The following is a 13,838-nucleotide window of genomic DNA, read 5'->3' as shown; positions in this document are numbered from 1 at the left end:
AATTTTATTTGTTAATTAACAAATAGCAAATTCATTAATAAATAGCAAATTTATTAATAAAACTGTTATTAAATATTATTTTTGAGAATTTGACCATTGCCTTCTTTCAGATTTAAAATGTAGTGTTAAACCACAAACTCTGCAAAAAAATCTAAGTATATAAAAGGAAACAGTAAATTATAAAACACACGTAGATGATTTTTATGAATTAATGACTACGTGACTTCATTTTGAATTTAAAACAAGTATATGGAGTCTTAGGAGGCTGGATGTATATGATATCTGTTCTTAATTATATAAATTAAAAATTGAAACGATAGTGCCACTATTTCTAAAGGTTTGTCTGTGTTCCTAAGTGAGACTAGACAAAGTTCTTTTCAGACACCTTTGCTTTCTCTCCAGGGGTCTGCCTTTTGGTGCACCCCCAAACACTGCTTGAGCTCTTTGGAAAGCTCATTGTTCAATAACAGCCTTTGCTTAGGTGCATTTTTGGGGATATATTTCCAGTGTGCTTTTACATTGAAGGTTATTTGCTAAATTAAGTCACACAGACTTTCTTAATTGAGGCATTGAATGAATTGTCTCAAAAGAAAAACATTTTCAGCAGTGATTAATTTAGGATTAGTCAGATAAACAATACCCAGTGGTAGCCAAGGAATATGAATTAATAATGGCAACAATTTTATAATAAGTTTCCATCCACAGTAACCAAGTTAAAAAGGAAGGTAACTCATTAAAAAAAATAACAGATTGCATCTATTCAAAGTTTGAGTCACAATGAAAAGCCTTTCTATCCAATGATGTCCATTGTTTGATTACTTGTTTGATTACTCATTAAGTTAACGTTTCTAAAGTAATAATTTGCATTAGGTATTTACATGACTTGCATTGTTCTCTATGGAAATATTTCACAGGCAGGAGTCCAATTTTCACTCATCTTGTTACAAGCTTAAAAGGACTATGGACACTTCGTGCCTTTGGACGGCAGCCTTACTTTGAAACTTTATTCCACAAAGCTCTGAATTTACACACTGCCAACTGGTTCTTGTATCTGTCAACACTGCGCTGGTTCCAAATGAGAATAGAAATGATTTTTGTCATCTTCTTCATTGCTGTTACCTTCATTTCCATTTTAACAACAGGTACTATGAACTCCTTAACTGTTTAGCTAAGCATTTAATTTAAAGCTTTGTCAGCCAGTAAAATGCTGCATTCATGTAAGTTAACGTTTTTAGGTATCATTAAATAGATTTTTTTAGTTTATTAATCAAAAATTTGTTTATTGTTGAATGAATGATTTCTTTGAATTAGAGCTGTATGCAGTTGAAAAACTTAGATAGATATATTTCATCACAAGTAAAATGAAGACCTATATAGACAAGTGAGCTCTTCTAATGAAAAAAGTTGAATTACTGAGCTTTAAGAAGTGTTGAGATATATATGTTACAGTGGATGAAGATTCCGAGGGACTGCCAAATTTGATGGGTTGGTTAGTTGTAAGAACAGAATTCTGTTCAAACAAAATGAAGCAAATGTTGGAGAGTTCCAGGAGGGCCTCGTGGGCAGAAGGCACACTGCGCCTCCATGGGAAATGGAACAGTCGTGGAGAGTCATTCTCAGAGCTTCCCATCTCTGGATGCCAGATGCAGGCCATGCCCTTTCCTTTCTGTGGCCACTTCGTTCATTTCTCTTTCTCTAAAGACTGGTTTGGCTAATGTCCCAGGGCTGTGCAACAGGGACCTGGTATGGCCTTTCCAGTCAAGGCCCTTGAGTGAACAGCTGAGTTCCTCTGTCCAGTTACCAAGTATTGACAAGAACAGGAAACAGGCTTATATTGGCTCCGAGGTCCACCTGCAGTCCCACAGGTGCTGAGAGAGTAGTGGATTCCTCACCTTCATTGTTCCCTCAGCCCAAGGCTTTGGGAAATGATTCTGCAAAAGGAGTTCAAGGGGACAGGCAAATGAAGTAAATCCTTAGCAGTACAATAGTTTGGGGCAACCTTAAAACAAAATAAAGTTTCTTTTGTGGTTCAGAATTAAATGATTTTTTCTTTAATTAAGTTATTTGAAACAGGATCCAAGAGGGCTGAATGAACAAGGATTTGTTAACAGTGAAATCACACCAATGTATCATGTGCTCTAATGTAATGATTAAGGATCTGATTGAGTCCTGGCTTATTAGGCATGATAGAGCATTCAAGAACCAGTATCGCCCAGGACCTATCCATGAAATCAGATGCCCAGCCGGAGTGAATGGTAGCCACACAGCTAGTATCAACCCTGCCTCTGCTGGTCTTCAGCTGTGGTGACTTGTACACTTTAGTCGACTACTCTAAAGCCCTCATTTTCCTCATGTGTAAATAAACATAATAGTGCCTATTTCATAAGTTTGTGGTGAGTATTAAATGTAATAATTTGTGCAAAGCACTTACTGTAGTGCCTAGTCCATAGTAGGTACCCAAAAATCTTATGTTACTTATTATTTTTATTATTTTAAAAATTTTATCTTATTCTCATCTTAATATTCAGAATGAGTAATGTATTGGGCCCTGGATAAATTTTACCTGTTTAAAATAAGTGATTTAGTACTAAAACCACATACCTGCTATCTGTGGTTTATCTTCTATTAGAATAATTATGTAAGCAAAAATTTCAATTCATAATAATAGGATGACTTATTTCTCCCAATTTTAGAGCCCTAAAATTGTTTTATCATGCATTACAGCTGTAGGGATTGACTCTCAATTAGGACTTGATAACATAAATTTATAACAATTTAAGGACATTCTTATTAGAAAAACTTTAGGGCCATGAATACAGAGTATTTGTAAATTTTAATTAGTGGTCCCTTCTAGCCCTTAAAAACTAACTACTCTAATTAAGCATTTGAGTATTGTTCTTCCTATCTGAACTAATCAATTTTTTAATTCAAAAGGCAGTCTTCTCTTTTTCCAAATGGCATACCTATGAGTTCTGACTTCTCCATGAAACTCTTAGTTCTTTCTTCCCAACAGCATCTGATTGACAGAGAAAAGTCCTCCTTACAAAGACATGAAGCACATTTAAACATTTTCTGGATGCTGCTCACACACCTCTCTCCTGCTTTTGACTTCTTTGTAGAGGAGATTATTCAGACACAGAAAGTCTTTCCGTTGTCCATTGTAGTCTTTGAAGATATTATTACTTACAGAGTAATAGTAGAAGAGATAAAAATTATATTACCCAACACCAGCATCACCTTCAATATCTGAAGCATTAAAAAAAAGGGCAACTCTTTACTAATATGCAGTCACTCTTTGATTTAAAACATTGGTTGAATACTAACAGGGCATATTATCACTAGTGATGCATGCTTTGGGGAACTGAGATGAAAAATGGTTTAAATTGGCACAGAATCTAAATGTAAGTTTAACATATGCTGTCTTCTAGGTATACATAAAGTGGTTCACAGAAAAGAGAAGTAGCCTAAAGTTTGTTTATATATTTTTCCACCTGTAGGTGAAGGAGAAGGAAGAGTTGGGATTATTCTAACTTTAGCCATGAATATCATGGGTACATTGCAGTGGGCTGTAAACTCTAGCATAGATGTGGATAGCTTGGTAAGTATTTTTTTTAACTTTTATGAAAAAAATTCAGACAAACCAAAAAGTATAGATAATAGCATAAGGGATGACTATATACCCAGCCCCAACTTAAGAAATAAAATACTGCAGATGAGTTGAAGTTCACTGTTTGTATCTCTTATTAAATCCATATCTCTTCTTTCTTCCATATAAATAGCCACAGTCAAGATCTAGTGCTACTATGAACATTCTTGCAGTTCCTTGCCTAGGATTTTTCTAGGATAGCCACCCAAGAGTGGTATTGGTGGGTCATAGAATTCACCCATGTTCAACTTTGCTGCTGCTGCTAAGTCACTTCAGTTGTGTCCAACTCTGTGCGATGCCATAGACGGCAGCCCACCAAGCTCCCCCGTCCCTGGGATTCTCCAGGCAAGAACACTGGAGTGGGTTGCCATTTCCTTCTCCAATGCAGGAAAGTGAAAAGTGAAAGTGAAGTCTCTAGATGGTGCCAAATTGTTCTAAGATCCATTGTACCAGATTATACTCCCATCAACAAGAGTATAAGAAGGGACTTCCCTTTGGTGGTTTCCTGGTAGCTCAGATGGTAAAGCGTCTGTCTACAATGCGGGAGACCTGGGTTCAATCCCTGGGTCGGGAAGATCCCCTGGAGAAGGAAATGGCAACCCACTCCAGTATTCTTGTCTGGAATATCCCATGGAGGGAGGATCCTGGTAGGCTACAGTCCATGGGGTCACAAAGAGTCGGACACGACTGAGCGACTTCACTTCACTTCCCTTTGGTGGTACAGTGGCTAAGATTCCATGCCCCCAGTGCAGGGGGGCCTGGATTTGATCCCTGATCAGAGAACTGGATCCCACATGCTGCAACTAAGACCCTGTACAGCCAAATAAATAAGTATTCTTAAAAAAGAGAGTGTAAGAATTCTCAGAGGTCCATAGGTATTATATACAACACTTGATAATGTCAGACTTATTAAAAAATTGAAGTATAGTTGATTTACAATATTGTGTTAGTTTCAGGTGTGTACCAAAGTGATTCAATGATATGTATTTTTTCAGATTATTTTCAATTCTTAGTTATTACAAGATATTGAACATAGTTCCCTGTGGATACATACTTTGTTGCTCATCTGTTTTATATATAGTTGTTTGTATCTGCTAATCCCAAACTCCTTTATTTCTTCCCCATTCCTTCCTTTTTGGTAACTGTAACTGTTTTCTGTATCTATGAGTCATTTCTGTTTTGTATAGATTCAGTTGCATTGCTTTTTAGATTCTTTTAGATTCTGTTTTGTATAGATTCAGTTGTATTGCTTTTTAGATTCCACATGTAGAATATATATATGTTATATAGCATTTATATTTCTCTACTGACTTACTTAGTATGTTATTCTCTAGGTTCATCCATGTTGCTGGAAACTGCGTTATTTCATTCTTTTTTACGGCTGAGTACTATTTTACTATATGTATGAATCACATCTTTATCCATTCGTCTGTCCGTGAACACTTAGGTTGCTTCCATGTCTTGGCTATGGTGCTATTCCATGTCTTGGCTATTTAGTGCTACTGTGAACATTAGGGTACATGTATCTTTTTAAATTAGTTTTTATCTTTTCCAGACATATGCCCAGGAGCAGGATTGCTACATCAAATGGTAGCTGTATTTTTAATTTGTTTTAAGAAAGCTCCATACTGTTTTCCATAGTGGGTGCACAAATTTACATTCCCACTAATAGGTGGGTGTAGCAGGGTTCACTTTTCTCCACAGCCTCCCCATCATTTATTACCCTTTTGGTTTAGGTTCTTTCTTGACCTTTTGGTTTATGGTCTTTTTCTTTCTCTCTGAGACAGTTGACATGTTCTCAAAATGCACATATTCATTCAGTTGTTGAAATGTGTATAATCAATTCCTGTCAGAATAAATATCATTATAAAATATATATCTAGGGAAAAACCAATTTTTTTCCTGCCCTCTTCTTGCCCTTGTGACAATATTTTATTTAACAAAAGCATTTTAATAATTCATTGAAATGTTATTTAACCTTAATATGATTTATAGCAGAGTTTCATTTTAGTTTGACCAGCTCTTTTTAGTGACTCTATTTATCTCCTCACTTAGCTTGTATACATTTGTGGTTGTGTCTTGTAAATGTACTTTAAAATGTTTCTGTTGGAAAATAGCAGGAGAATACTAAGTAAATATTGTACTGGCATCTATTTAATTCTTTATTCAAACTTTCCTCAACTTTGACATTACAGTTAAAATCCTCAGGTACTTCTTTTTCTTTATCTGGAAGCATTTGTTCGCCTTGTACATGCACAATTCTTTTCTCTTTATTGTATTAATTTCCTTGGTTTATGTAACAGCCTCTACAGCCTTTCTTTGTTTGGTGCCTGTCTGTTTTGCATGTCTAATCTCCATTAAAGTTTCTTTCAAGCTTTTTTATGTAGCTAGTTTTTCACATGGTCATCCTACACTTTGTGACCTGCGCTTTGACTTTGTTTCTTTCATCTCCTGGCATAACAGGATCTTCGCAATGAAGTATTATGTTATAATACGGTCTGTGACAAGTATCAATATTTGCAGTTCATCATATTTTTAAAAGTTATATTCTTTTGTTTGAATATCAAAGTGATCATGTTAGTTTGCGTTTCACTGCCAAATAGCACAAGTGGTCTTGCCTGAGTCTTTGCTGGCATTTATCTAGTTATTAACTCCATCTTGCTGCTTCCACCCCTGCAACTGCTACAGCTGTCCAGTAATTTGTTAGTTTTCACCTAGCATATGTTGAAAGGAGGAGGGGAGAGAGCGATAACCTCAAATTTCATGTTTACATATATGTTAACACTAAAGGTCCTTGTAACCTCTGAAGTAAAAACTCATTTTACTTTATTGAGTTCTGAAATGAATTTAGACCTCAGGTAGGTTGCTTTTTTTTTTTTTTTTTTTGCCACATCTTGCGGCATGTAGGATCTTAGTTCCATGACCAGGGATCGAACCTGCACCCCCTCCATTGGAACCATGGAGTCTTAACCACTGGACCCAGGGACATCCCTCCACCTGAGTTTAAATTCAATAAACAGGCTGTTTTGTTTGACACTTTTAGTTTTTTAGTACACAGGTAGCCAGGAAAAAAATATCTTTAGACTGGGAAAGAATATTTCATTTACCCATCTGGCTGGGTTTAAGCATGAACATCAAACGTCAATAGAAATATGAAGTTACAAGAATATGACTTTGCTTTTACTGCTCATCCATTCATTAACTCGGGTGCCCAGACTTCCTTAGCTTTCAGCCAGTGAAGGTACTAATAATATTTGGATGATAACACTTCCTCATCACAGCCTCAAGTAGCTTTGTATTTATGACTAACTACACATCTCAGAGGTTGGCACTCAAAATTGGTCAACAAACCTTTTAATACATTTTCCTGATAAGTTCTCTCTGTTTTATTCCCTAAGATAGCACTTTATCACCTTCTTGTCTCTTCTCAGGTGCTCTAAAAATTCTACGCCTTGCATTTTCAGTCAATGATCTTGCTATATATGTCATAGAAAAAAAAAAGGTGGAGGCAGAAAGAATTTCTTCCTTTCTTTCCACTAGTTGTAACACTGTTCTGCACAACTGCTCATATGCTCCAGTTCCCTCTGTCTTTGTTCCTGTGTAAAGGCCGGTATATGCAATTAACTCCTCTTTGTGGTACCTTTCTCCCTAGCATAAAAATACCATCCCTCGATCTAACACCCCTTTTCTTTGACCTATTTTCAGCAGAAATTCTTGAAACAGTGTTTTACTCCATGTCATCCTCCCAGTCCTTTCCATCAGTCAGTCAGTTCAGTCACTGAGTTGTTTCCCACTCTTCATGACCCCATGGACTGCAGCACACCAGGCTTCCCTGTCCATCACCAGCTCTCAGAACTTGCTTAAACTCACGTCCATCGAGGTGGTGATGCCATCCAACCATGTCATCCTCTGTTGGTCCCTTTTCCTTCTGCCTTCAGTCTTTCCCAGCATCAGGGTCTTTTCCAATGAGTCAGTCCTTCGCATCAGGTGCCCAAAGTATTGGAGTTTCAGCTTCAGCATCAGTCTTTCCAATGAACATTCAGGACTGATCTCCTTTAGGATGGACTGGTTGGATCTCCTTGCAGTCCGAGAGACTCTCAAGAGTCTCCTCCAACACAACAGTTAAAAAGCATCAATCCTTTGGCACTCAGCTTTCTTTACAGTCCAACTCTCACATCCATGCATGACTACTGGAAAAACCATAGCTTTGACTAGGTGGACCTTTGCTGACAAAATAATGTCTCTGCTTTTTAATATGCTGTCTAGGTTGGTCATAGCTTTTCTTCCAAGGAGCAAGTGTCTTTTAATTTCATGGCTGCAGTCACCATCTGTAGTGATTTTGGAGCTCAAGAAAATAAAGTCTCTCACTGTTTTCCCATCTATTATGCCATGAAGTGATGAACTGGACACCATGATCTTCATTTTCTGAATGTTGAGCTTTAAGCCAACTTTTTCACTCTCCTCTTTCACTTTCATCAAGAGGCTCTTTAGTTCTTCTTCACTTTCTGCCATAAGGGTAGTGTCATCTGCATATCTGAGGTTGTTGATATTTCTCCTGACAATCTTGATTCCAGCTTGTGCTTCATCCAGCACAGCATTTGGCATGATGTACTCTGCATATAAGTTAATTAAGCAGGGTGACAATATACAGCCTTGACATACTCCTTTACCAATTTGGAACCAGTCTGTTGTTCCAAGTCTGGTTCTAACTGTTGGCTCTTGACCAGCATACAGATTTCTCAGGAGACAGGTAAGGAGGTCTGGTATTCCCATCTCATGAAGAATTTTCCAGTTTGTTGTGATCCCCACCATCAACACCATCAAAATCCACACCATTTGGTGTAATCAATGAAACAGAAGTAGATGTTTTTCTGAAACTCTCTTGCTTTTTTGATGATCCAATGGATGTTGAATTTAATCTCTGGTTCCTCTGCCTTTTCTAAATCCAGCTTGAACATCTGGAAGTTCATGATTCACATACTGTTGAAGCCTGGCTTGGAGACTTTTGAGCATTACTTTGCTAGCATGTGAAATGTGTGCAATTGTGTGGTAGTTTGAATGTTCTTTGGCATTGCCTTTCTTTGGGATTGGAACTTTGGGATTGGGACTTTTCCAGTCCTGTGGCCACTGCTGAGTTTTCCAAATTTGCGGGCAATTTGAGTGAAGCACTTTAACAGCACATCTTTTAGGATTTGAAATATGGAAATTCTTTCCATACCCTACTTCATTTTATTTCCATCATCCCTCAGACTCATAACCTATATCTTTCCAGAGCCAGCATCTTTATATCTCTCAGTAGTACTCATGCCATGGACACATCCTTCTTGTTATCCTTTCTTCTTTCACTAGGGTAATGTTATTCACACCCGGTTTTCCTGCTGCCTCACTGATTCCTCCTTAGTTCTCTTTGCTGACCCCTTATCTTCTTTCAGATTGTTAAACACCAGCTGTATGCTAGCCTTCTTCTATCTACACTTTCTTTAGCTGTTATAATCTAACTCCGTGCTTCTGAAATAATGTCTCAGTGAATCACACATTCATATCTCCAGTTAAGACCACTCCTCTGCTCTCTCTCTCTCTCTCTATATATATATATTCAACTACTAACTTGACACCTCCATGTATTTATAAAACACAGTGATAAACTGTCTTCCAGTAGACTTGATATTTTAGTTCTTAAATTCTTATTTGGAATCTCCTGGAAATATGCTTGTGGTATCAAGAGACCATTAAAAGTGAACAAAACTTCTATTCTGCCTACTAGTTTGTCTAGCTTTATATAGGAGTTTGGGAAAAAATTCATCTGTCACCTTATGAACAGTGTAGTATAATAGGTCATGAATAATCCCAGAGATTTTTAAAATAGTAAAATTATCAGAGTCCAACTTAATTCCCATTTAAACTCCCATGTTAGGGGATTTCCAGTTATTTCAGTTGATACCACAGTGTTTTAAAAACTGTTACTTCTAATTCTCTCTTAATTTTAACATAATTTATGTGTATATCTGGCTTCCCTGGTACCTCAGCTGATAAAGAATCCTCCTGCAATGCAGGAGACCCTGGTTTGATTCCTGGGTTGGGAAGAGCCCCTGGAGAAGGGATAGGCCACCCACTCCAGTATTCATGAGTTTCCCTGGTGGCTCAGATAGTAAAGAATCCGCTTGCACTGAGGGAGACCTGGGTTCAATCCCTGGGTTGGGAAGATCCCCTGGAGGAAGGCATGGCAACCCATTCCAGTATTCTTGCCTGGAGAATCCCCATGGACAGAGGAGCCTAGGACACTACAGACCATGGGGTCACAGAGAGTCGGACACGACTGAACAACTAAGCATAACACAGCACATGTATATTTCTCTCTGTTCATTTCAGTTGCAAAGCTTATACTATTCTGTAGATGGGATAAAAAGAGAAGTATTAATTCTTTTTAGCTCCATTCCTCAAGTACTATATGGATTAAAGTAAATTCAATCTTAAAACATTTTGTGTTATTAATTAACAAAGTTGTGTACTTATTGTGTTTGAATTCATAAGATACCTGCCATTTTTAACAACATAAAGCTTCTCTGTCTCCTATTGTTAACTATTTAAACTTCATATATCTTAAATGGGTTTCCTTGATGGCTTAACTGGTTAAGAATCCGCCTGCATTGTGGGAGACCTGGGTTCAGTCCCTGGGTTGGGAAGGTCCCCTGGAGAATGGCTACCCACTCCAGTATTATGACCTGGAGAATTCCATGGACTGTATAGTCCCTGGGTTCGCAAGGAATCAGACACGACTGAGATACTTTCACTTCACTAACTTAAATAGTCAGTGTATACCTAGATTTTTGCCTCCATGAATGAGTGAAAATTAAATAAATGAGAGCTAGAAAGGATCCAAAGGTAATGTTTCAGACTTAGTTGTATCAAGCCATCTGGTGACTGGTGAATGGCTCACGCTAAGAGTATCATTGAATGAGGCAGTTGACAGTTCATCTATTTTCAGGACTGTCTGCGTCCTGGTGAGCAAAACTGAAATATCTGAGCATATGACTAGTACCCACTTTCTTAATTCTCCAATCGTAGCAGCCAATAAACCATCCGTGTTGCATAGTGTGTTCTGAGTAACACAAGAGGGTGGAAGCCTCCAGGATGAGTAAGGAAGACTGTACCTCTGCAGGGTTCACATTTAGATTCCAGTTAATGAGTTTCCAGAAAGTTCTTACAAGGTTGATGTAATCTGAGAAGAGTTTTCTGTCAATAGAAACTCCTTCTGTTTCTCCTTTGTCCTTTTATTGCTTGTGTTTATTTTGGGTTCCAGTAAAGATCAAGTGACTATTGTACAGTGACCAATGAGAAACCTGATGCGAGGAGAAGTGGGGAACCTGGCTTTTCTTCAATTCTCAGTTCTCCTGATGCCCAAGTCTCTTGGATTGAAAATAGTTTCTGCCCTGAGAATCTGAGAGGAGGATTCATTTCTTATATTTTTTTTAACCTCCTTTTTATGGCTTGTTGATAATACCTTTCTTTGTTTTTCTGTTCTCATGAGTCTTTGGGGGTGTATTTTCCACTTATGACGTCTGTTCCAAGACTTCGTCTCACCCAGCCTTTCTATTTCCATCCTATAAAGTGGCTTTCTATGCCGTGTTCCGCTCTAGCCACCACCAAGAAGTTGTGCAGCCTTAGGCAAATAAGTCATAACCTACATGAGGGCTTTTTCCTCCTTTGTAAATGAAACAGTTTAGTTGGAAATTTTTTAAGGTTCTGTTAGTTGTGGCATTCTCTTCTGAATCTCTGAGATATCTCAAGATATCTCAAGATATCCTCATTGGCACATATGCAGGCACTGATCCGGGTGCTCTCGGGAGTCACAGGGGTCTGCCACTGCCCTGAAGGCTCAGGTCCAGTGATTAGGTCACTCACCACTGCAGTTATCAGAGCTGATCAAAGAACTCTTAACCAGTGTGTTACTGGAACCAACAAAGACAAAGAAAGCTCCATTAAGATGTTGTTGAGTCTTGAATTGGTAGGAGAGGCTTGTGAGAACCTGACGGGATTGTGTGAGTGTTAGGAAAGTTTGGGAAATTTGTGGAGCTTTGTGCTTATCACTTAAACTTCCTGGATTTAAAATGTTTCATTTGTACCAAGAAGGAATGGATTAGATCAGAGTTTCCCAACCTGACAGCACATGTGGAACCTTTATAAAAAGAGAGATTACTCAGGGTCCTCTGAGACTAATTAAAGCGGTTCTCTTGGTTGAGGGCAAAGTGACCAGGCATGATGTCTGTCTTTTAAAAAGTGCTCCAGGTTATTCTGGTATATGTAGACTTGTGATTCACTGGATTTGAGGGTCTCTAAGGTTCATTTTCTCCCCCGTTTTCTGTGAGTCATGGCAGGGAGCCAGCAAGTTTTTCCTGTAAAGGGTTAGGTAGTACCTTTTTCAACATTGTGAGCTATGTGGTCTCTATGCAGTTATTCAACTAAGCTTGTGTGTATGTGTGTGTGTGCACACGTGCACACACTCAGTCCTGTTCGACTCTTTGTGATGCCATGGACGTGGGCTCTCTGTGAGCCCACCAGGCTCCTCTGTCCATGGGATTTCCCAAGCAAGAATACTGGAGTGGATTGCCATTTCCTTCTCCAGGGGATCTTCCCAACCCAGGGTTTGAACCTGCATCTCCTGTAGCTCCAGCACTGGCAGGTGGATTTTTTTTTACCACGGAGCCACCTGGGAAACCTAAGCTTTTGTAGGGCAAAGCTAATGTAAACAAATGGATATAATGTGATTTGGCCATTGGGCCATAGTTTTGCTCACCTCTGGTCTATGGGATAGAATTTACTTTGGAACTGATGGACTATCAGCAAATTATTTTTATCCTGTATATCAACCAGTGACAGATATAAACCTGAAAGATGTGTAAAGAATGGTGCTTAATGATAGAGAACTTGGGGAAGTTGTGCTGTCTCAAAGTTAAGATGCTTAGAAAAAATCTTAGTAAAATAGTCAAAACCTTGGGAAAATATTTTGATCTGTTGTTTTAATTTTTTTTGTCTAGTAAATCTCCTCTTCTTGAGATTTCCTTTGAAATATGTTTAATGGACACCTCATAGGCCCAGTTCTATTCACCAAGTACTTGTTGATAGCCTATCATATGCTTTTAGAAAATAGTAACTCCAGAAGCATCTAAATTCAAGTTTGTGTAGTAGATGTAATAAGTGATATACCAGACCTTTTTAGATAGATACATCAGAGTTCTCCTTTGCCTATTGGTACTTGGTACCATAATTATTGAAGCTCTTAATTATTGAAAATAGGCACCAATGTATTTGATACCTCTGTGTTTATTTAAGATATGCCTTTTTGACATTAATTGTGTGTGTGTGGTTTTTTTTTGCACATCCTGCAGTCAGAAAAAGTCAAATTGACTTGCCATATAATTCGTCACAGATTAGGTAGCAAGCTATAATAATTTCTAAAGGGTTAGAATCTATAGTATACTGTAAGTAACTCACTTATGCTGTTAATAATTTGTAGCAATACAGTTCTGATTGACTTGTTAACGGCTCTAGGAGCATAAGTAATTGGTGCAGAAAGATAGATCAGAGTTTCAAGAATATGTTTTGGGTAGAGAGTCTATTTCCATGATAACCATTATCTCTTAAGTCTATATCCATGGCCTAAAGATTAAGCTAATCACTCTAACATGGCCTTGGGTCTCAGGTCACAGTCAGTTTGGGCCTACCAGGAAGAATCTAAGATTTAAAACACTTTAATCCTCCCTTTTATGTACTTCACATTTTGAAAATTTCTCTTGCAAAATGTATGATGTTTTCACATGGTGTCAGTTTTCTATTAATAGATGATTGTCTTCACATTTATTTATTGTAATCTTCCTGTAACCACCAGTTATGAACACTCTTTACAACATTGCCAGCCAGATCTCAGGCTTTTGCAATATATTTTCTATTGTCATGGCTTTGTGGGTGTTACATGTAGTTTAGGTGTTAATGAACAAATTTGATAGTCTGGTTTCCAAACAACCAAAAGGATGAAAGGAAATAGAACAAATATTTTGTGCAGGGAAAAGAGTCTGGTTTCCTGACTTGCCCTAAAAGAGGCCTTTAAGCCTTTTCTTGCCTCTTTGTTGACAAAAGGTGAAAAGGAAAATCAGGAATCCTTTTCTCTTTCACTAAGTATATCTGCTACAAAGTA

At 37.9% G+C, this 13,838-nt stretch overlaps 1 protein-coding gene across 5 annotated transcripts in view; it reads left to right on the top strand.

Moving 5' to 3' along the window:
• The window catches only part of CFTR (CF transmembrane conductance regulator), a 216,851-nt gene that overhangs the window by 152,358 nt on the left and 50,655 nt on the right, over positions 1–13,838 (top strand). For all 5 annotated transcript variants that reach the window (XM_025291139.3, XM_044946628.2, XM_044946629.2 and 2 more), the window contains exons 20-21: positions 915–1,142; positions 3,498–3,598. In XM_025291139.3, coding sequence (XP_025146924.3) covers positions 915–1,142; positions 3,498–3,598 — 329 coding nt within the window. The remainder of the gene's footprint in view (positions 1–914; positions 1,143–3,497; positions 3,599–13,838) is intronic.

The sequence above is a fragment of the Bubalus bubalis genome, chromosome 8, assembly GCF_019923935.1.
Source record: "Bubalus bubalis isolate 160015118507 breed Murrah chromosome 8, NDDB_SH_1, whole genome shotgun sequence".
NCBI classification, from domain to species: Eukaryota; Metazoa; Chordata; class Mammalia; order Artiodactyla; family Bovidae; genus Bubalus; species Bubalus bubalis.
Note: the sequence above shows the minus strand (reverse complement) of the source record. Positions and strands in the feature narration are given on the sequence as shown.